Source organism: Centropristis striata, chromosome 1 (assembly GCF_030273125.1).
Source record: "Centropristis striata isolate RG_2023a ecotype Rhode Island chromosome 1, C.striata_1.0, whole genome shotgun sequence".
Classification (NCBI taxonomy): Eukaryota; Metazoa; Chordata; class Actinopteri; order Perciformes; family Serranidae; genus Centropristis; species Centropristis striata.
Genome location: NC_081517.1, coordinates 41,671,608 through 41,696,891, shown reverse-complemented (window position 1 = coordinate 41,696,891; position 25,284 = coordinate 41,671,608). Strand labels below are relative to the sequence as shown.

The 25,284-nt window shown below is 36.9% G+C and overlaps 1 protein-coding gene across 1 annotated transcript; it reads right to left on the bottom strand.

Moving 5' to 3' along the window:
* On the bottom strand, positions 1–23,331 carry cpe (carboxypeptidase E). Its single transcript, XM_059342852.1, has 9 exons — positions 23,002–23,331; positions 8,518–8,714; positions 8,136–8,303; positions 5,240–5,357; positions 4,680–4,862; positions 4,322–4,461; positions 2,968–3,067; positions 2,633–2,751; positions 1–1,230 (listed from the first exon to the last, which is right to left on the bottom strand). Exons 1-9 carry the CDS (start codon positions 23,240–23,242, stop codon positions 1,132–1,134), a joined length of 1,365 nt encoding a protein of 454 aa, XP_059198835.1. The 5' UTR covers positions 23,243–23,331; the 3' UTR covers positions 1–1,131.
* Positions 23,332–25,284: the final 1,953 nt, after the last annotated feature.

The window sequence follows — 25,284 nt, the reverse complement described above, 5'->3', positions numbered from 1 at the left end:
TAGTTTGACAACATAAAGGGGAATTTTATTGATCAGTTCATTCTTTACATTTGTAACCTTTTCTATAGATATACATTCAATAAATTCATTCTGTCAAATAAGGTGAACTGCATCCATACAGTCTGCTATACTTTCTGTATCCACTTCAGAAGATTAGTGTTTTATCCTTGGAAAAAAAGACAAAAAAACAACTTGTACATGTACCACAGTTCCTCATGTACCACAGTATTCTCTGTGTAGTGCACATATGAAGGAATGGCTTCAGGTGGACAGATTTATAGGTGTAATGGCCTTGTTTTCTTAGATTTTTTTTTTATTAGTTACAAAAACCACACATTTCTTGCTATACCTATAATTTATAAATACAGTATATATTATAACCATTCATGTTGTGCTAAAATCAAAGCTGTGCTGCAGTCAGTTAAAAAAATGTCAACATCAATAACATACAAGGACATGAGCTTGCCTGTATACAATATAATGTTTACAGTGATTTTACAGTGTTTTTATTGTCCCAGATCTTCTGTAAACCATAGCTTGTAGTTTTTATATTACAGAGAGAGAAACGTGAGTGAGAGAGAGATAGTGTGTGTTTGTGTGTGTGTGTGTGTGTGTGTGTGTGTGTGTGTGTGTGTGTGTGCAAGCTTACAGTTACTGTGAATTAAAAGGGGCGTGTGTTATTTTGTACTAAAGCCTGGAGAAACAGAGACATTTGAAACAGGAAAAAATGATGAATTATTTTGGACAGAGCCACGTGGTAATGATGTAAACAGCTCATTTACATACACAATTACTCAGTCACTCATTGGTTATATAGATGGGTGCCATGGTTACCAAATCACGTGTACGATAAAGAACACAATACCACAGAAATAAACACTGATCTCACTGCCATCAAACTGCCTGTAAACTTCATCCTGTGTCCGTCAGTGTTTATTTTTCTTTGTCTGCAGGATATTCTACAGGAGTGTTAGGCCAACCTTTACATTAATAAACAGTAATAAGCAATTAAAATAATGATCGAAAGAGAGCAAAACAAATAAAGAGACAATATATTCTTGTTTTTTAAGAGTGGACGGGCACACAGAATGTTGAATATATTACATCGATGTGCAGGCGGTCCGAAAACACTTAGAAGTTCAGTGTCTCTGACATCATCTTCCACCAGTCCATCAGCTCCTCCCGCTCCTCCTCCTTCCTCTCCATCAGAGACTCCAGCTCAAAGTCCACCTGGCAGACAGAGACACAAAGGAGACATGAAGCAGGGTTTTTCTTATTTTACAGATTCCAATTTGTAAATGCCCTATCTGGATTTTTTTCAGACTAATTAACTGACTCATTCAGGTAACACTTTACTTAAAAACATTATTAATAAATGGTAACAAACATTATTAATAAATGGTAAATTCATAGTTTATTACATTTTAATTAATAGAGTTTTTCTTACTTTACGGATTCAAATGTGTAAATGTCCTATCTGGATTTTTTTAAGACTAATTCATTGACACATTAACCCATTGAAGCCTGGAAAGCGGATACGTCGTTTTGTAGTATTTGTATAAGCTCTCAAATACTTTTTGAATTTCATTTCTATCTGCTACGGAGGCTGAAAAATCTATTTTTTAGTAGAAGTGGTGACACTTTGATGTTTGTTGAATTTCCAGAAAAACTTCAGGTTTTAGGGGCTTATTTTAAAATCGCTCAGAGGTTTTACAGGCAGTTTTAGGCCTCAATGGGTTAAGGTAACAATTACTTAACAAACATTATTAATAAATAGTAAATTCATAGTTTATTACATTTTAATTAATAGAGTTTTTCTTACTTTACAGATTAAAATGTGTAAATGCCCTATCTGGATTTTTTAAGACTAATTAATTGACACATTAAGGTAACACTTTACTTAACAAACATTATTAATAAATGGTAAATTCATAGTTAATTAAATTTAAATTAATTCACTATTATTTATTATTAATAGTTATTTTACTGTCAACAAACAGTGGAATTAAAATTAAGCTAATAATGTTTACGAATAATGAGTATTACTATAATTTAAGTAATTTTAACAATTTATTGTTGGTCACATTATAAGAGTTTATATGCCTTATTTAGTATTTTTTTAATGATTACCAAACATTATTTGGATGGCTATTATTTAGTTGCAATTGAAAATACTTTTTTTAGTCTGGGTAAAGCAAAGTAATTACATTTAATTATTTTAATGAGAATTAACATTAAACTATTAACTGCCCAACCAAATTTGAATGATGGAAAAAATAATATAAAAGTACAAGATCAAATTAGTGAAAAAATAAGCAGTATACTCTGCTCTGAGATGTTGGGTAAAGTATCTATAAATAATATTTAGAAATATATTATTATTATTATCATTATTATTATTCAACTAATAATAATAATAATAATAATAATATAAGTTCAAATATTCCTCCATTCATTATACTAAATTTTTTACTTACTGCTCATATAATATTAGAATATTTATAATAAATCTGCAGTTTGTCGCCAAAAGGCTATTTGTATAGGATGTATGCTACATTTTTAGAAATATGAAGTGAGCTCTCAGTGAATGTGAGGCAGCCTCTAGTTAATTTTATTAATTAATGAGTCTTACCCTGGTTGCAGGGCTGTAGGGAACAGCCACCTTCTTGATGACAGTCAGGTATCCTGGGGCAGAGGCGGCCACTTTGTAGTTTCCTGGAGCCAGGAGGCGCCAGTAGTCTCCATCTTTGGCTAAAAAAAACACAGATTTTCTAATTAATAAATGTAAGTAAGCAACAAAAACATCACTGTAATATGATCAGCAGGTGCAAATGCAATTTAGCTGCTGGCATGGTGCAGTACCAACTCTGTCCACCAGATGGTGCTACATCATTACAGTTCTCACATCACAGCTCATGTTAGTGTCTTGTTGTCAGGATTGTGTGAATATGCCCTGGTGACTGATACCTGTGGTGAGGTCATGATCGATGCCCTCCACAGAGACGGTGGCGTTGGAAATAGGGTTACCCTGGAGGTCACGCACGAAGCCCTTCACACCACGGTGAACCTGCAAACACAAAAAGAGGCATAATCAAGGCTTGATTCAAGGAAAGAGGAGATAAATGTACTTTAGAGCTGGATGCAGAGACCCTTGTGCTCTTTGGAGAGGAAAACACACAAAAATAACTCACTGTATCCTTTACTTTGGGAATAAAATGCACAAACTGTCAAAAAAACAACACATGGATGTCAACCTATGTTGTTGGCAAATGTGGATGTGGTGTTATTATATATTCATAATCATTATTATTATTATTGTTATTATTATATATGTTATTATATCGTCTTACCACAACCTTTGACTTTGAGGTTAAGGTTGATGGTCTTGACTTTAACATCTGACATATGAAGTAGTTTCAACTTCTACATTATTTGTCCCCGAAGCTTATTAATTTATTTATTTATGTGTGTCAAGTGAGGGGAAATGTGTTATGTCCATTTTTCTTTAATAATTGTGGAACTGGTGTCTGTTTATATGTGTGAAATGTATGTCAAATTTAATTAAATACAAATATATTTTTTTTAAAAGGTGCAACAACTTCTCAGTTTCGCAGGGGCGAAAAAAATAAAAAGGGCACATTCTGCACAACATGGGGCCACCAGCACGCAAAAAGCTATGATGCATCATGTATGATGAAATACTAGCAGTAAGTTAAAAGGAGATCCAGATCAAAGTTGTTAATGATATGGTACTGACAATTAAAAGTATCAAACCAAACCATCTAGGGGGGTCAAGGGGTGCAAGACACAAAATGACTAGAAAAAGACACAAAATGACCCAAAAAAAAGACACAAAATGACGAATAAAGACACAAAATGACTACAAAAAGACACGAAATGACCAAAAATGGCACAAAATGACTAAAAAAAGACACAAAATGACTAAAAAATACACAAAATGACTAGAAAGACACAAAATGACCAAAAATGACACAAAATGACCAAAAATGACACAAAATGACTAGAAAAAGACACAAAATGACTAAAAAAGACACAAAATTACTAAAAAAGACACAAAATGACAAAAAATTACACTAAATGACCAAAAATGACACAAAATGACTAAAAAAAGACACAAAATGAAAAAAAAAGACGTTTTGGATTTTAAAAAAAAATAATAAGTATAAAGGGGCACCCTAGAGGGCAATCAATAGGTTTTTTTCATGTGTAAAGGGCAGCCAATAAGGCACTTTCTCTCGTTTTCACCACTCTAGAGGGCACTTTAGGCCACTGTATTCAGGGTCCTGGTGGTGCGGCTCACCTGCTCGATGTAGTTGACCAGCGAGTTGCGGTTCTGCTCCCAGTAGGACTTGAGTGTTTCCTCATTGGGGAACTTGTCACAGCTGAGCTCCAGAGTGATCTCAAAACAGTTGCTGCTGAGGTAGTTGAAGTCTTGCATTCCTGTAAAAGGTCAGTTAAAAAAAAGTGAGAATGGAAGCTGAGAAAGTCTGGCTTTTCAGGCTTCAGGGGTTATAATGGGCCAGATTTTGTACTTTAGACATGCTTGTATATGACTGATCTTTCAATAATGATTTAAACAAAGGCAGTGTGATTACTAGCTGAGTTTTAACATATAAACCCGGCTGAACCACACATACTGGGCACTTGTTGTCTCTTACCTCCTGGCACGCTGTACCAGGCCCCTCCGTTAGTGATGCCTTCTTTGAAGCTGGAGTCATCGTCGTTCTTGCGACAGGGAGGTCTGTTGGGGTCGGACATGACTGGGTTGTAGACGGAGTAGGACCTGGCCAGAGACTTGAACATCACGTCATCTGGACTGGAGCTGTACTCGTGAGTGGAGCCTTAGAGGAGGAACGAGAGCGAGGGGGTAAACAAGTGCACAGTGTTTAAACAGCGGCTGTGATAAAATACGATTTAATTAAACACCTGCATCTGCAACACATTAAACGTATGCCTGCACAAACACATTATGTTTACTTCACTAATAATGCACAGGAAGCCGTGGAAGGAAACATTTTCCATCTGATTTAAATCAGAGTTACGAGATTCTGAAGAAAAACTAATAAAATGTTTTTCATTTATAGGTTGAATATTTGTCTTGTTAAAACAGTGGAACCATTCTCATTTAGAGCATGGGAACAATTTATACACAATTGAACAACTCAAACTGAAAAACAAAAGTGTGTTTTTAGATGTGTGTCCACATGTGTTTACATACCAGTGCGGGTCTCATCATATGGGTAGTTGGCCACCACGTCTCCTCCATGCAGGTTAGCTGAGAGCACGAAGGGGATATCCATGATCCAGTGGATCACTGCCTTGGTCTCTGGAGCCAGCTGCAAAGCAAAAAAAACAACTAATAAATTACTAATACTTAAAGTCAAAGAGGGCATCGGTGTATCTGAATCCAACCTCCACACTCCAGATGTCTTACAGAGCATTAAAATAGGTCTGGTGATATTCTATATAAGTTTTATAAGCCTGATATAGTTTATTTCCCTGTGCCACAGAACCAGATGAATCTGCTGAGCTCGTGTTTTATATGCATCTGGTCTCTCTCCCATTCAGACTGATTTCCAGCTGACCTGTCCCTCACCTGGCCAATCAAAAATGGTATCTACAATGGAGCAAGTTTAAGAGGATGACCAGTGTCCTTCCCAAGTCACAAAGCTCCTGCATTCACAGAAACACAGTTTAGTAACTGTTTAGCTGTTTTTGAGAAAGTTTTTCACCAAGTTGTCATTATTTTCCTTCTTGGAAATGGATCAACCTCGCCCAAAACGCATGTGTCGCTCAGTGATGTCACACGTTTTGTTGCTGTGATTGGTTAGAAATGTATCCAGATACATTTTGGTCTGCACACAATGATTAGGACTCTTAGAAATAATAAATGAAGGGGTTCAGGACTAATATGTAGTTGAGAATTTGTCTGGTGATGCCAAGCTACCACAGAGCTTCAATGTTAACAGAAACTACATTACACTGATGCACTATGTTACATCCCTACATTAGACAAAATGGGCTCCATAGATTATCTTAAACCTGCAATAACTGATATTTTAAGGAGGCAGCAGATATGAAACAACACTGAAATATAATCTTTTAAGTTAAAATGGTAAACAGAAACTGTGTCGCTCCTTAAAGCTGAACAGAAATAATTCTTTGTATATTCATCCCTACCAGCACCCCCTTTACACTTACTGTTTTAACACTTAACACTCATTTTATATATATTTATCATTAAAAAAATCCTAATTATAGACACTTTACATGAATCCCACATTAATACTTATTACAGTAACTAATGTTTTTTAATGATAAAAGTCCCTAACAGGTACACCTTTTAGCCCTGTATGAGTCACATTTACTAAAAGCTACAGTGACCTAGTTGTTTGTAGAAAAATGTAATTATACTTCATAAATTTGTGACCTGTTTAGGATTTTTTTTCAGGTCTAGTAGGAATGAATAGGTTTGGACCTGAGTGCTACAGACAGGGTAGATAAGTCAGAAAATATTGAGTGATGTGTTCTTGTTTTGGTCTTTTTATGGTATTTGTTGACAGTAAGAAATAGTAGCAACCTTGTTTGTTACTTTAACACTAGGGGTGCACCGATTTGCTTAATTTTGCGGGATCGGCGATTGGCCAATTCTTTTACGTCAAACCGATCTTATCTACCTAGATTATAACACCCCATCGGCGAAGCAGTGCTCCCAACTTTGTTGCTAAATTTAGCGACTTTTCAGACCCCCTTAGCGACTATTTTTCAAGAAAGCGACTGGAGACAAATCCAGCGACTCCTTCTTACTTACTTACTTACTTATTCGTAAGTCGATGCCCATCCCTAGTTGTATGTATGTTGTACTATAACGAAACCAAAAACTCAGGACACTTTATTTATGGTTGCAGTTCTTTTGTTAGTTTGTCCTGTAAATTGTTGCTATTTATTTTAAGTTCAGTATTTTATTAACTACCTCAGGCATTGTGATTTCCTTTATTTGTTAAAGAAAAATACTGCTGTGTTATTGTTTTCAATAAAATAAGATTCAAACATTGAAGGTTCAGTTAATTCAGAGTTATAAAAAAATCGGAATCGGCCAAAATCGGAATCGGCAGGTCAGGCTTTTTAACCCATAAGAACCCATGGTGACACCCGTGTAAAAAACACGTTAAATCTTTTATTTTTTGTTACTAGGCTAAGTTTAAACCCATTTAACAATTCTAATCCGTTAACACGGTGTCCTGTATTGCATTTAACTTGTTTTGACCATATTTCCTGACCAAATTAAAGTCACAATTTTGATAAACAAAAAGACACATGGTTATTTGTATTTATTTATTATCGATTTATTATTATTATGCTACTTAAAAACAAATCTAAAAAATAATTTGTTGTTAAACAGAACTAATAATGTCACAATTTTGATAGATGTTGTGGAGATGCAGAGAAAAGGGCAAATTTGTGTCTAGTTTTTTTTTATTTTAAAATACGAAATATTATAAACATAAATATTATAGTCATAAATACTATAAGCGCCCAATGTAATGTTTATGTCACATCACAGATCTTTGACATTTAGGGATAGTGTTTTTGAAAACACATCAGAAATGGTGGCATATGTTGAGAATTTATTTGACTGAATAAAAGAATAAATAAGTCAATACAGGTTAAAATATAAGTTAACAGTAATATTATTAAAAACAGTTCATGTGTGTAATATGTGATTAGAAAGAGACATTTAATTTCATTGATTTGGAGTTACATTAAAAAGACTTCATTTCCCAAGATGCTCTAGTAGCAGACGTAACGTATGTGATTACGTCAGAGTTTTGTTGTGTTAGCAAGAAATGTGGAGTCATGGCATGAATGCACACGCTGTATGTTTTTTTGCTCTTCTTTATTTTTCACTAAAGATCGTCTGATCATGAAAGGAAAGGTCTCGCTTCATTATTTTTAGTCAAGAAATATTTTCTGCTACAGCATATCCCCCATAACTTTCCTTTAAGGATAACTGGGTCTGGGTTCTTATGGGTTAAAAATCAGTGATTGGTGATCGGCCAGAAAATTGCAATCGGTGCAGCCCTATTTAACACTTCTTCTGTCTGTTTGGGTACCTTGGTGTTTTCATCCACAGCCTTCTTCATGTTCTGCAGCAGGTGGTTGTTGGCTCCGCCCTCCCGCTCGTTGATGTAGATGATGCGGTCCAGATCGGGGAAGTTGCGGTTCAGATCCACGCCCTGCGCGTTGCTGCGGCCCACAAACCAGTCCTTGATCTCTCCGGGCTGAGCAGGAAACAGGAGATGATGTTCAGACACACAGGACACAAGTGTCTGGGGCGTTAATAACCACTATTCTTGCTGCGTATGTGTGATTTAAAGCCAAGAGTTGTGGTTCCTAAGTCGATGTTTGTTTGTCTGTGCGAGCTTAATCTGTCTGCTGCTAAATCCTCGGATCAAGTTTGTGTGTCGCTGTGTTTTTGTCGTGCTGTGTCATCACCTGTGAGGCGGCCTTCTCAAAGCCGTCTGGGTTCATGGAGGGCATGAGGTGGATGCGGGTGTTGTGGATGAGGTCGATAATGGTCTCGTTGCCCTGCTGGTACTGGTTGCAAAGGTACTGAGCCAGGTAGATGAGCAACTCTCGGCCCACAGCCTCGTTGCCGTGCATGTTGGCGATGTATTTAAACTCTGGCTCACCTGCAGGGGAAGAAAAAAAAGAGACTTGCTGTGTTACTGCGACACAGACACAGCTTTAATTCTGCATTATGTATTCCATCTCCATCTGTATGGCGTCTTTACGGCTCAGAGTGGTTCTGTGAACTGAATTGAAAGAAGGAGGATTTTAGCGGGGCTGACTGCAGCTAAGAAAATGCTGGCCTTGCGCTGGAAGATCCCCCACACACTCACACGCACCCAGTGGTTACAATCATTTTTTAGCTTACTCTATATGGAGTTGTCTGTGGCAAAAATGCATGGAGCTAGTCAGAAAACAATCCAAACCTGGACCTCTGCAGTGGCAATGGTCAAAGATTTACTGAGTTGAGAAAGACATCTTTACTTGAAATATATGTAATTTTTTGTTTATTTTCATGCACTTACTTTGACATATAGGCCATTGATATGACTTATGTACTATGTGATGTATGCTGTATGTAATGTAGAAGATCTTTTTGGGATATCGAGGGAGGGGGGATGTCGCTAACCTGGGAGGGGTGGGTAGATAAAGGGAAGTGAATACTACTTGTTGTATTACTGTTTTTGACTTGTTCCATGCCCTTCTCTTTTGAAAATAAAAATAATTGATCACAAAAAAAAGAAAGAAGGAGGATTTTCACAGAGTTGACACACCTTTCAGCAGCTGAAACCAGCCACATTTCACACAACTGGGCCACGTAACCACAAAGAGACACAATCTACAAAAAATGTATTAGACCACCTTTGTTTTCTTCATTTTCTTGTTCATTCTAATGCCTGATACAACTAAAGGTACATTTATTTAGATGAATACAATAACAACAAAAATATCTCATAAGAGTTTAATTTAAGAGCGAATATCTTGCCATTTCACATGGTTTTCTTAATAATAACCAAAATCATTATCAAGAAAACCATGTAAAATGGCTTGGTATTAGCTTTTAAATTAAACTCTTAGGAGCTATTTCTGTTGTTATCATCATATTTGTCCGAACAAATGTACCTTTAGTTGTACCAGGCAGTAAAAATAACAAGGAATTGAAGAAAACAATGGGGGTCTAATCATTTTTTCCATGACTGTATTTAAGAGGAAGCCATTTTTGCCAGTCATCGTGTGAACAAATATGTAGCTCTTTTGTAACAAGTAGGGGCCACTGATAAGGCATTGTCATTTGCCACATACGCACACACACACACACACACACACACCATTACACTCTGCATCGTTACACTCCAGCAGTGGCAAACACACTGACTCATCAGCTGAAAGGTTAAACACAATTTAACTGTGCAGTCCAGAGCTCCATTTAGGACAATAATGACCTGGAGACAGTGGATTAGGGATCGACTCTGTCACACGTTGTTCTGCCTGAATCTTGCAGGAGTGACAGGTCTGGGATCAGATTTCACTACAGAACAGAAGACTCGAGGACACAGGGATTTATGCAACATATAAAAAAAACTGTTAAGGGACCCTCGTATGCATTAATATTCAAACATGCTATTTTGGAATATGCGAAAATAACACATTTGTACTGCGGGCAAAAAACAGTTTTTTGATCCAAAACTGCAGAATAGTAGCATAAAGTGGGCCTTTCTGTAAAGAGGAGACTTGTGCACACCCATTCAACTCATTTTTATTTAGATATCTTGAGGTCAAAGGTCAAGGGACCCCTTTGAAAATGGACATGCCAAACTTTTACTTTTGAGCATTTTTAAGCCCTTAACAGTGTCACGATTGCTTCCTGCAAAAACATAAAAAAGCCCACGAATCCTAAACTTTTACTGCAAGTGTGTTTAGCTTGATGCATCGTTTAAGGATAGGCACCTATATATTGAAGGCAGATGATGTATAGAACAGAGAAAAACAGCAAATACTCCCATTGGAGGAGCCTAAACCGGATATTATTTGCCATTCTTTTGTTGTTAAATAATTGGAACAGTTGTCGATTGATTTTCTGTCAACTGACTTAGCCATTAATAAACTGAATGATTTCAGTCCTGCAGCACTTATTCTGATGCTTCTGAATGTTTTTGATTCTAATTTTGCTCCTTTGTTTGGCTAATGTTTTCCACGTCAATGTACGGACATAAAAACATAGAACTTAGAAATATAAATAAAACTGTCTTTTGTTCAGATCAGTTACAAGTTATGAAATGAAGCCTAAAAGCGGCAGATGGCGAGTGTGTGTGCGTGTGTGTGTGTGTGTTTGAAGCCAAATTACAGCAGGGGTCCAGTTTTTGAGGGGCTTTTTGAGTGTGTGTGTGTGTGTGTGTGTGTGTGTGTGTGTGTGTGTGTGTGTGATTTATTGTTTTTTTAATACTCTGATTTGAACATTTTCAAGGAATCTTTTTCTCCGATTTAAACATTTCACACTGTTTAAGTTGCTGCCTGGAGAAAACATAATGTATTCAAGATGCTAGTGTAAATATGTGTCAATAATTTGCATTTTTTGATCCATTTCAGCGTATTTCTGCGAGTGTTTGATGTATCCCTGTGGCTACACACACACACACACACCGCCCAGCACACATCTGGTAGTCAGGTTATTTTTAAACACTGGTTTCTCTGCAAGTTGCTACTAATGATTTCAAGACTACAATTAACTCTTTCTGTTCTGGTGTTTTGCCAATGGATTTTACAGGCTTCAGAGGCCTGACAAAGCTGTCAAACACATGCACGCACACGTTCATACACTCGCACACACACTTTGAAGTTGCACTCTGCCAAAATGAGTTACTAAGATTCAAGCTTTTGCACAGATGCTCAGTATCTGGGGACCTTTCCTGTATCCAACACATGCAGGTATTAATGAATTTAAGGTGCAGGGCAGGCAGGAGGAGGGTTAATCATAACATGCTGCAAAAATGCTGTTGTATTAATATCACTAATGGTCATTTTTGCTAACTCACGCTTACGAAACGCTCTGTTTACTCTTTTTACACACACATTTTGATCAGAGAGGACACTTTTGCACAAAGGCAAAGCATGATGCGTCACTGTGGAGGTGGAATAAATCAAAATGTCGTTTCTGCCTCTAGAGAGAAATGTGTCTTCTCTCTTTTCTCTAAATTCATTTCTCTTCTCTGTCAAACTGTCTGTACCTTGCAGGGCCTTTATTCTCTTGTGTAAACACATATCCACACACTCACAGTAACAGGAAAAAGTACACCAGAAGCTCCATTTGACATGTCCTAATTTATAACTTAGAACATTTTATATGCAGTAAATGCACAAAAGTACAAGTGTACAACCTTAATTGGGTACAGACACAGGACAGCAGCAGCACCATACAAAGGCAAAGGAGGGGGAGTCCACATTAATTACCGCAAGCTGCCAGAAATTCAAGGACGCAGCATTTTGACCTTCAAGGATCTTCTTCAAGGAAAATACGAGACCAAATATGATTTCAGATTGTAGGTGGAGCTGTCATTTTTTTGGCTGAAACTGAGAGCAGGACGTGTTTAGTCCATATAATTGTCCAGAAAATTGTGAGAAAAAATAAATTGCAGTATACATAGTTCCCCATAGCTCAATGTAATGTCTAGAAATGTCTTGTTTTGTCCGATCACCAGTCAAAACACATACATATATTTGTATGTGACTATATTGATTATTCATATATATATATGTATATAGATGTGACTATATTGATTATTCGTATATATATATATGTATATAGATATAGAGACCTGTTAAAGGGTAGGACTCGATAAGTTTTTTTACTTCTTCCTACTCCCTTTCGAGCTTGCAGAAAACCCCAAAATGCAAAATTTATAATTTTATAACACAGAAAATTTGCAAGGTTTGATATTGCAGAAGCTTGAATTGATCTTTGTTTTTAAGTAGAGCCCAATTGATAAGAGATTTTTTTTCAGATTTTAGAGGGGAAAATGTATCAATAACAGATATGGTTGCTAATAAAGTATTTTATTTAACTGGAATGAAAAGAAACCTTTTTATGTCGATTGTGCACTGATTTTTCACCACTCTGCACATGTACCCGGTGAGCTACTTTCTCTAATATAAAACTTTATTAAATAATATTTAACATTATTATACATCATTATACATTATACAAACAATCTATTGCATTATCAGCCAATTATATAAATGACAACTGAGAAGATAAAGAATAAATAGGAATAAAATAAGCATCATTACTGTTCAGTTTCAGTCAATTTCTGACTATAAAATGAATAGATTACACTATTTCTAAGTCATACCAAGCAACATTTTGCTACATTATATATTGTAAAAAAAGATAGGCCAATATCGGCCGATAATATAAGTCAGCCGATATATCTGTTGGACTCTATTTTTAATTATTTAAATGTTTAGTCAATTATTGTTTATTGTGTATATAGTATAGATGTTTTTTGCTTGGTTTTACGTGTATGTTTGCTTGATTAAGAGGGTGCATTATTGCATTTTTGCAAGCTCATTTTCTTTTTTAAAAAATATACATTTCAAATCAAATCAAATCAAATCAAATCAAATCAACTTTATTTATAGAGCCCTTTAAGACAGCGTTAGCTGATACAAAGTGCTGTACATGGCAGGACAGATCAACAATAAAAACAATAAAAACAAAGAACAAGCAAAAACAACTAAAACAAAGCGAGTCTCATGCTGGGTAAAAAAAAAAACAGTAAATAAAAGTGGGTTTTAAAATGAATCTCAATTTTAAAATGAATCTTAATTTTAAAAAACCACAAAGAACAAATAAAAACCAAAAAATAAAACAGAGCAAAGGCTCATGTTGAGTTAAAAGCCAGTGAATAAAAATGGGTTTTAAGATTTCTTTTCAAAGAGGACAGTGAGGAGGCCTGCCTGATGTGCAAAGGTAAATTGTTCCACATGTGAAAACCTGTTTATTTGATAAAAGGTCTTAAATATCCCCTTCTGATTGTGTGTAAAGTCTGATGTGCCGCAGGTCGATATAACACATCTGAGGCTGACAGAAACCCACTGCATCATTTTACGCTTTGTCAGGGATTATAAAAACAGTGTCTGGCAGGTGATCAATACGGTCTCCTTGGTGACCACGTAATAATGACTGCAGCTGGCGACGTCATTAGGGAAACACCGCATTAGAGAGCTCTCAGTCGCATGGCAACCCTGACAGGGACAGGTGCTTAGGGAGACAAATCAACTGGGAGGATGAGTAAACACACTCTCACTCCACGTCTGTCTGCCCGTCTCGTTTGTTAGCTCTGAATGACTGTCGGCTCCGTCATCTGATATCACACAGACATCAGACATACACTCACAGGCCACTTTATTAGGTACACTTGTTCCAACTGCTTGTTAATGCAATTATCTAATCAGCCAATCACATGGCAGCAACTCAATGCAATTAAGCATGTAGAAATGGTGAAGACGAGCTGCTGAATATCAAACCGAGCATCAGAATGGTGATTTAAGTGTTCCACAAACTGATCTACTGGTATACTTCCAGCAAATTCATTTTGTCTACTTCTGAATATTATCCTTAGTTTCTTTTGCTTAGACAAGGGAAAGTAGGAGATGTTTTTTTTTTACCTGATATGTTTCGACTGACAAGAAGACTGAAGTTGTCAGTCGAAACATGTCAGGTAAAAAAAAAACATCTCCTACTTTCCCTTGTCTGAACAAAAGAAACTAAGGATAATGATCTACTGGTATTTTCACACACAACCATCTCTAGGGTTTACAGAGAATGGTCTAAAAAAGAGAAAATATCCAATGATGATAGTTTTCTGGGCCAAAATATCTTGTTGATGCCAGAGGTCAGAGATGAATTGCCAGACTGGTTTGAGATGATAGAAAGGCAACAGTAACTCAAATAACTACTGTTACAACCAAAGTCTGCAGAAGAGCATCTCTGAACGCACAACACGTCCAACCTTGTACATATAATTAGATAAAGCATCACACTAAAAAGAGAAAAAAAGAAAAGAAAAATGATAAAATGTTGAGTCATATAATAGCAGCCACTTCTTTAACTCAAGGAGATTTCTTTCTGTTTTATATTTAATTTTAAAGCTTTCAGATTTTAACAGAATACACTGTACACCTGTTGTATTGTCACATTGATACCTTGTCTAGTATGCAGGTATTTTTCATGGATTTTCCCACATTTGTTTAAAAAAACAAAAAATCTCTGTATAGAGGAAAATGCAAAAACACAGCTGAGGTGCTTAGAGCATGCCAAATCAATCTATCTTAATGCGTCCTTAGGGATGTAAAGATAGAAGAAAAAGCTTAACATTTATTCGTTTTAGCCAAGAGGTAAAACAATGAAAAAAGTTGATGATCAAAGTCATGTGGAAGCTGTCTGAACAAAATAACTGCTTTTATTTTTGTCTGGAAAAAGGATTTTGAAAATGGAAAACCCATCAACATGTTTCAGCTTTTTGAGAAGGACAAATATAACCAATCCTGTAACAGAAAACCTGCAGAGGGGAGTGAAAGAAGGAGGGACTTTGTCTGTCTGCAGCTTGTATGACCAGTACTCAGCTTGACATGAAGTGACGTGTTGAGATGCAGCATATGAAGCACGTAAACCTCACACAAATAAATTGCAAATAATGAGAAAAAAGGAATGTCGGGAAGAGAAAGGAAATTAAAACATGCAGGATGAAGCACGAAATGAGGCTGTGGCGGTAGAAAAACCAAAACAACATGAAGAAGAAGTAGTCAGAGCACGAAGGCAGTGGAGGCAGAGAGGGGGAGGATGCGTGTTGATGTCTGATGTATAATAAATGACCTCTGGCTGATGCCTTGGCCTGTCTCGCATCTTCCTTCCTCTTCCTTATTCCCTCTACATTCTTTCGCCCATCCCTCTTCTTCTCTCTCGTCGCCCTGACACTCCTGTCCCGTTTTCCTAATCATCATTCCTTTCTTTTTTATCTGCGTTTCCATCGGCTCGTCCCTTCCCCTCGGCTGTTTTTGCTATCTCTTCTCCAGGAGGCTCCTCACAGCTAAAAATGTCCAAACATACTCTCCTCTCCTCCAAGTGTACTATTAAACCGATGTCTGCCTGCACTGTAAAAAAAACACTGTTGTTTTTACGGTAAAAAACCAGCAGCTGTGGTTGCCAGAACTTTACCGTAATAAATACGGTGCAACTTTTTCTAATATTACGGTAAAATGATATTAGCACTGTTGATTTCACATTTAAGATTGCCATTTTATTCCATATTTTACCATAAAAAATAAAACGTTTTTCCATCAAAACAAACGCTGTTTGTCATATGGCAGATATGATTGACAAGAAAATATTTTATAAATGCTGCATAGATTAAACATTTTACCATTAAATATTACAGTATATTTTTGTTAGAGATATGGTGTTTAGTACATTTAACAGTGAGAAAATGTATTTTTACAAAAAATAAGTGCTAAAAATTACAGTGATGGCTTGTAAATATGTTAGTATATTTTTAAATTCACTGTGCCAGAGTATTTTACAGTGAAGTAATGTATTTTTCAAAAAAAAAGTAAAAAATAATGTTTTGGCTGATATATACATTTAGGGTGTTTCATTGTTACTGAAACTGAATTAACCCATTTATCAATTCACGGTCTTTTACTGTCATGGTTTAACAGTTTTTCATCGTAAAATCTACAGACATTTTTAACAGTGTGTGTTTCACTTTACATTCAATATGTCATGTGATACATCCAGCAGTGTGTCTGACTGCTATACACTTTGACTGAGCATCTGTGTGCGTGCTCAGTGAGGATTACATACTTCCTCTGTCGTCTGATAAAACAGCTTTTCCCCCACATGAGATGGTCTACAGCATGCTATATGAAGCAGGGCCTCATACTGACATGATTTTTTAAAAGTTTTTTTGCACCTTCAGACAAAGCCAAACCCATTACAAGATAGGGTTTCTCCTAATACCAGAAGCCTCCTAAATAGTTCCAGACATGAGAGTCAAAAGAGTTTAGCCAGAGCCCTTTTCACCAGGGAGAAGCCCCTCTTTTCAGCTCTTGTGCACTCAAATATGAGCCAGCTGCAAGAAGTAAACACCTCGTTCAAACCAGAAATCTTATGCTTAGTGGACGTATTCAGATCTATTCCATTGTAAACATACATAATCACCATAATATATATGCACACTGCAAAAAAAGCCAACTTGTATTTTTTGGCCTAAAACAGTGATTTAAGTTGGTAAAACTTGGAAATATAAATTATTGACATTTAGGGCAATAATGTAAGTTAGCACAACAAAGGAAGCCAGTTGTCTGCTCAAAAACAAGTTGGTGAGTTGTTGTTACTTATATCTTTAAGTTGGGGTTCACAACAAGGGACAATAGTTCTGATAACTCTTATTTCTTTGTTGTGAAATTCGGTCATTAGCGAAAGCTAGCGGCTAACTGATGCTAGGGGCTAACTGATGCTAGCGGCTAACTGATGCTAGTGGCTAGCTGATGCTAGCGGCGCTGCTTGTTACAGCTAAAAGAGTAGCCATTAGCGTATCAATGCTAACTCAAAATTGTGGTCGCAACATTAGCTGACATTTCATAGCGGCGTTACAATCGTGCCAATTCAGCACATTGCAGAAGTTAGCAGAAGTAAGGATTAAAAGTTATTACAATGTAAAATTATAAGTTAGTACAACTTACAGTTGAGTTGATAAAAATCTGAATTCAGAGTTGAGCAAACTCAAAAACAAAACTTAAAATATTTAGTTTAATTGTCCAACTTAAAATTTTATCTAAGTTTGTTGCCTTGAAATTTTGAGTTCACCCAACTTTTCTTTTTTTGCGGGCATGAACTTACTGTTGGATAGTTTAATCTGTAGAAAATCCCATTTTTAAGATCCATATGGTAAACAGCAGTGGTGTAAAAAAAAGCCAACTTGTATTTTTTGGCCTAAAACAGTGATTTAAGTTGGTAAAACTTGAAAATATAAATTATTGACATTTAGGGCAATAATGTAAGTTAGCGCAACAAAGGAAGCCAGTTGTCTGCTCAAAAACAAGTTGGTGAGTTGTTGTTACTTATATCTTTAAGTTGGGGTTCACAACAAGGGACAATAGTTCTGATAACTCTTATTTCTTTGTTGTGAAATGCGGGAAAGCGGTGAAATTCGGTCATTAGCGAAAGCTAGCGGCTAACTGATGCTAGCGGCTAACTGATGCTACCGGCGCTGCTTGTTACAGCTACAAGAGTAGCCATTAGCGTATCAATGCTAACTCAAAATTGTGGTCGCAACATTAGCTGACATTTCTTACAATCGTGCCAATTCAGCACATTGTAGAAGTAAGGATTAAAAGTTATTACAATGTAAAATTATAAGTTAAAAAATCTGAATTCAGAGTTGAGCAAACTCAAAAACAAAACTTGAAATATTTAGTTTAATTGTCCAACTTAAAATTGTTGGACAATTACAAACAAACAAACAAAATTACAAACAAAAGTCTGTTGCCTTGAAATTTTGAGTTCACCCAACTTTTCTTTTTTTGCAGTGTGCCTGTGATCCCACACAGCATGTGATGTATATTAATATGTAACCAGAGTGTTTACACTCCTGGCTATAGGCACTTCCTGTGCCGCAGTGTATGACAGATGGCTGCTCACTGACAGATGCATGAGCTCAGGACTGCCGTCCAGCCAGCCAAACACGAGCTGCCAGTCAGCTCAGTGCACTAAGCCGATCTGTTGCCTCGGCAACTGCTATTTCAGCTCCACCTTAGAGTTTTAACACATTGCGAGGTCAGATAAAATATTCCTGTTCTCACAGTCTGAAAACGGTCACAACTTTCAATTTAAACGTTTTGTTTTTTCAGCGCTTCAGATTATCATTTCATATAGAAATAGATGAAAAGATGAACAGATAATTGGCTTCATGCTCTGACAATTGTCATCTAAATGTTCAAATTCAGATAAAATATGTGGTTTCAAGTGTGATATAACTGCCCTATTGGGCCACATGTCGATTTTTTTATCCCCGCTTTTCAAAATTTAAAGCTAATTTTAATCAATTTTGGATTTGGAATTGAAATCGTGACCCGACTAATGACCTTTATCAGATTGGAGAATACGGAATGCTACATACAGTCATAGAAAAAAAATATTAGATCATTGTTTTCTTCAATTTCTTTTTCATTTTAATGCCTGGTACAACAAAAGGTACATTTGTTTGGACAAATATAAAGATAACAAAAAAAATAGCTCTTAAGAGTTTAATCTAAGAGCTGATATCCAGCCATTTTCCATAGTTTTCTTAATAATGATTTTGGTTATTATCAAGAAAACCGTGGAAAATGTCTAGATATCAGCTCCTAAATCAAACTCTTATAAGCTATTTTTGTTGTTATCATTATATTTGTCCAAACAAATGTACCTTTAGTTGTACCAGGCATTAAAATGAACAAGAAATTGAAGAAAACAATGGTCTAATAATGTTTTTCCATGACTGTAGTTTTAATTAATAGCAACATGAAATAAAAAACAAAATGGAAGAAGTAAAGGAACATTGCAGAGACTTTGGCACCTTAAACAGGAAGCTTAAAAAAAAAAAAAAAAAAATAGTTTCCAGTCTTTGCAGATTTTACACACAATTATATTTTATCTGACACTAAAACCATCATCTGTTTTCTTTTCCCACACTCTCCTTTGACCTGTCAGTTTCTTCGTCTTCTCCGTTTCATCCCCCTCGTTCTTGCTCTGGGTGTTTTGCTCAGCAGAGGTGGAAGGAGAGGAGAGGAGAGGAGAGGAGAGGAGAGGAGAGGAGAGGAGAGGAGAGGAGAGGAGGAGGGGGGAGGTGCTGCCCCTGTGGCTGCTCGGAAACTCATCTGGTAGTAATAAGGTCTCCACAACGCTACTGTGACTCATGCCGGCGCACGCCCACCGGACTATTACGGGCTTATTTAGTACGCACATACGGTCATTAGACTCTGTGACCATGCAGGCAGCTAAACACACACAAGCTGTGGTGCACCATTAAGACCACACAAATACACCCGGAGAAGAAAATACACCTTTAACATGAGATGTATAGTTGAAACACCACAAACTGGACTGTAAAACATATATACTTTAATTACAGGCACAGTTGTTTTCTTTCTCTTTCCAGGCCTCTGTTCCAGGGTCAAATTAATCACTTCCTGTTGTATGTAACCGTTAAATCTCCTGTTGGGAGAGTTGGACAGGAAACACTGACCCGTACCTGGACATTCATTAAGGTTAAATGTTCGACAGGCTAATCCATTCATGCTGCATTAACCCTTTATCAGGCAAAGAACTATATTTGGTAACTTCAGGTAATATTTCAAGAAAAAAGTTGCAAATTTAATAGATTAAAGTGGCGAATCTACAAGAAAAAAGGTCGCAGATTTAAGAGATTTAAAGTGGCAAATCTGCGCGAAAAAAGTCGCGGATTTACGAGAAAAAAGTGGGGAAAAAATGCTTTTTTCCCCTAGATTCAACACTTTAAATCTCATGAATCTGCACGTTTTTTTTCCGTAGATTCGCCACTTTAATCTCGTAAACTTTTTTCTCATAAACTTTTTTCTCAAAATATTATTTTCGTATGTTTTTTTTTACACATTCTGGCTGTATGTAATATCCTCCAATATTCTCTAGGGTTGAAATTTGGAATTTGCAAGTATTTAAATGAGCGCCCTATTAAGGGTTAAAATGGTGAATCTGGCAGAGAAAAGTTGCTTTTTTTCCACTTTTTTCTCGTAAATCTGCGACTTTTTTTGCGCAGTTTTGCGACTTTAAATCTCTTAAATCTGCGACTTTTTTTCTTGTAGATTTGCCACTTTAATCTAGTAAATTTTCAACTTTTTTTCTCTAAATATTACCTGAAGTTACCAAATATAGTTCTTTGCCTGATAAAAGGTTAAAGGTGTAACACACTATCAGGAGAACAAAGTGTTCCCTTTTTAACACCTACAGCACAAGTTTTACTGCGCGCTGAGTGATTGTTTAGTTTTGGGTAAATTAAAGGGTTGAGAAATTGTTTTTTTTTGTATTTTAGCATTATTGTACTATATTCCCTTTGCACTCTGTTTTGAATGTACATACTTGCTGTGAATTATTCTTCTGTTGCAAACTTTATATGCAAACATTATTTAAATCTCCACAATCTGCACTATATCACACCGCTGTACATTGAAAGCATGTGAACTGGAGTCAAATTGCATGTTTGTGTACACACACTTGGCCAATATATCTGATTCTGATATAGTTTTAAAATAAAATTTGTCAAGCTTTGTCAGGGATTAAACAATAAACTCCTGGACTTATTTCTATCAGTGTTCCTCGTGTTGACACAGACTAAAAACTGTCACAATTTTAAATACAAAAAATGTGTTTTTTCAGCACTGGACGCAACACCATTGTTAGATTATTGAGTCTTGTTTAACAAAGATTAACAGATTATTATAACTGTCATTTAGATTTTCAAGTTCTTCTTTAAAAAGATAAAATACATGGTATCAAATGTGATATAACTGCCATATTTTTTTTGTAATGTACTACACTAAGGCCATATGGTCAAAATTTATGATTTTCTCTATCCTGCTTTCGAAATTTAAAACTAATTTCAATAATCTTGGATTTAGAATTGAAATCGTGACAGCCCGACAAACAATCTTTATCAGGATGGAGGATACTGAATCAGTGTTATTTAATTCCAGCATTAAATAAAACACAAAATGGAAGAAGTAAAGGAACATTGCAGAAGATTTGTCTCTCAGTATTTGTCTCCATGATTCAAATCACCCTGTTGTTTCCAAAAAGCTTTTAAATGCCGATACAATATGCTGAATACCAGCATTTAATACTGTCCAGTGGTGCTTGAGCTTTATTATGTACTCCTGCTGTTTTATGGTCAATATTCTGAAAGCATCATATGAATTATATGTTAATATGTTATATTAGAGTCTAAGTTGACTAATAGTCTACGATTTTGTCGACAGATCTCATCGACAGATCTGAAAAACTGAGTTTCTCCGCAAAGAATCATGCAAAAGCATTTATGTGTAATGAAAAGGCATTAAGCATGAAAAATAATTAAAATATTACTACAGAAATCTTACAAAAAAACAACTTATTGACTAAGTGGGGGCAGCCCTGGCAGCCTTCATTTGTTTTTAGAAAAAGGCAATTAAAATTATTTCAATACCATGTGCTTTAAATGGTACGATATCCACATTTATGGGTATTGAAAGTATCGAGCTATAAAAAAAACTTATCTACAATCAGATTTTCAACCAAAGGCTGCACTGATGAACCAACAGGGCAGAAAATCAACAGGGTGTTGGCGTGTATCCAGTGTCTTATTCTGTTGTTAATTTAAATAAATGAAAAAGATATTATCCTTTTAGTGTGTTTAGGACATTTTTTTTCTTTTTCTTGTGGTATTGAGTATCGTTTTTCTAGCACAGTTTCTGGTGTGGTGTCAATCTAATTTCAAAGTTATGCTGCAGTCCTAAATCAACCTTTAAGTGATAATACATCAAAAATACACTTTATATGGCTTTGTTCTCTATTTAGGCATGACATAAGAAAAAGGAGAAGGTGCATAGCATCTGAGCAACAGCAGATGTGGTTTGTAGTTCCTGTATCTGATGTGTAAACTGCCCTTCAAACCAAGAAGTCTCACATTTACACAGTTCTTCTCTTCTGGTTTCTCCCTGTCTGCAGTCCTGACATAATGAAGGAGTGTGATGGAGAGGATGTGATCCAAGCAAAGAACACCATAACTGTGTTAACCCTATCAGAGCTTCATTTAATATTCAGTCAAAGGCTTCTGGAGTATTTCTGCTGATATGTTGCAGCCAGCACTGCTGATAGATAGGCTACACCTGCTTTTAATTCGGACAGATGTTCATTTAAAAACCAAGTGAGCAGTGAGCAACGACCCACCGCGCCTTTTAGGATGTTTTTCTCAGCATCACGACTCGGGTTAAGCACCAAGAGATCTTTATCAACCAGCAAAATGGCGGCTTTGCGTGGCTGATCCCACAATCTATCATCTAGATTCCTCTGAAGTGATGCAGCAGGCCCCTGCTGCGCTCGCTGCTGCACGCGCGGCACGACACACCTGCGCTCCACCTCTGCTGTCCTCAGCACACACACACACACACACACAACCAATAATTAAAACAAGAGCTACAGCAGACTGCGATGCGCATAAGTGCGTGATGCGTTTGAGTTATCACAGCATGTGGTTTGCTGGGTGTCTATAATATGAAGGGGGGGAAAACAAAAGGGGAAGAAGGGTGGGGAGGGGGGCCACATTCACCGCATTATGAAGCAGACGTATGCGTAAAACTGACCAGGCTCGTGCGTCCCGGGGTTGTCGGACATCTCCAGCACCAGCAGCTCGCGGCGCTCGAAGCTCTCCCCGATGGTGTAGATGCGGGTGATGGTCGGGCACTGCAGCCACACCGACACCAGCGCCTTCCGCAGCTCCTCATAGCGGTGGTACTCGAAGGAGATCTCCCCCTCGGTACCGGCGGCGCTGACCAGAGCGACCAGCGCGGCCCCGAACAAAACTACCCGAGTGAACTGTTTCATTTCGACGTGTCCTTCTGTTCCCTAAGCCCTGTCTGTGTGCCTGCCTGCGGCTTGGTCCCAAGCCTTATCTCTGTGCTGCAGCCTCGCTTTAGGCTATAAATATCTCTCCCTCTGCTGCTCTCTCTCTCTCTCTCTCTCTCTCTCTCTGTCTGTGTGATGCTGCTGCTGCTGCTGTACCTGAGCGCAGACTCCCTCCACTGTCAAGCCTCACACAAGATTTACACATCCGGTTACAAGTTTCTAAATAAAGACTTTTTTTTTTTTCCGTAGCAGAGGCGATTTATCATGCATTTCGTCACACTGTTAAAATAATCGCCTAAGTCATTTTTTGTCTTTTTTTTTTTTTTCTTCCTAAATCATCTCCTCATGACGCCGGACACCTATGCAGTGGCGGTTCTAGACTCATTTTACTGTGGGGGCCAAGCAGGGGCCAGTGTTTAATCAGAGGGGCACTTTAAAAACTAAGCAAAATATTATATTTAGGCATTCATAACCTTAATTTTAGCTCATTAAAAAATCTAATTTAAATATACATATATACACTGACATTTTTGTGCAGAATTCCTTTTTTTATTTTGAAAGTGCAGTATAGTGAGAATGATCTTTATACCAAACCTGAGTGAGCATATGCATGGATAACATGGTCCAACACACTCTGATATACAATAATAAATAAAGATAATCATATGAATATGTTAATCACACTTTATTTTCCATTGGAGGATTTGTTTTCCATTGATTTTAATATTAATTTTCCATAAGATCTATTCACTTTGCTGTTCTCTAAGAGAAAAACAACTGACTATACATTTTTTAATTAGGGCCTCGGGGCAATCGCACCGAGCACTGGTCCCATACAGCAATAGCTGTAGGGACCAGTGCTCGGGGCATTAATGTTACTTCAAAGTGTCATTAATGTTCATGACACATCCCATGTCATGTTTATAACACACTCATGTCACTCTTATGTAGACACCTTCAAATTAAAGAGCTTTTATTGCACAATTAAACTATTATACAATGTACACATTCTGGGTTCCTTTTGTGCACAATGAGACATTGTTTGAACAAAAAACAGGTAAGAATTGTTCCGTCGTTCATCGTTATAAATTGATCATTTTATTATTAATTTGACACAGGGGCCACAACAGGGGCCAAGGGCTTCTTCACAGGGGCAGTGGCCCCTGTAGGCCCCTGTGTAGAACCGCCACTGCACCTATGGTAAAATCTCCTACATCCTCAGTTGATCAGATCATGTGATTTTACCCCTTTAAGGTAATGGTCTATGTCAAGTGTGTGACTTAAGCGGATTTATTATGCCTAAGTCCAAATAAAATGTGACTTAGGCAATTTTTTGAACATGCCTCTGTGACTTAAGCAAGATATGGTAACACTTTATTTTGAAGGTGTCTACATAAGAGTGACATGAGTGTGTTATAAACATGACATGGGATGTGTCATGAACATTAATGACACTTTGAAGTAACATTAATGCCCCGAGCACTGGTCCCTACAGCTATTGCTGTATGGGACCAGTGCTAGGTGCGATTGCCCCGAGGCCCTAATTAAAAATTGTATAGTCAGTTGTTTTTCTATTACAGAGCAGCAAAGTGAATAGATCTTATGGAAAATGAATATTAAAATCAATGGAAAACAAATCCTACAATGGAAAATAAAGCGTGATTAACATATTCATATGATTATCTTTATTTATTATTGTATATCAGAGTGTGTTGGACCATGTTATCCATGCATATGCTCACTCAGGTTTGGTCCTTCACAATAAACTGCCTCACTTCCTGTTGGGTCGCTGCTGCTGCATGCTGACTTGACGCAGCAGCAGGGGTGTGTCCACAGTGCAGCAGAGAGGAGATGGAGGGAACCTTCAGCACACACACATGAGAAATCACCCAATTCCTCCATCAATCCACAATATACAGAACAGATAAATAACAAAAAACAAGAACAGAGAAGATTCAGATCTTTGGTGTTAATCCTAAACAGAAATGCAGTAACGCTTTATATTAAGGTCCTTGTAATAA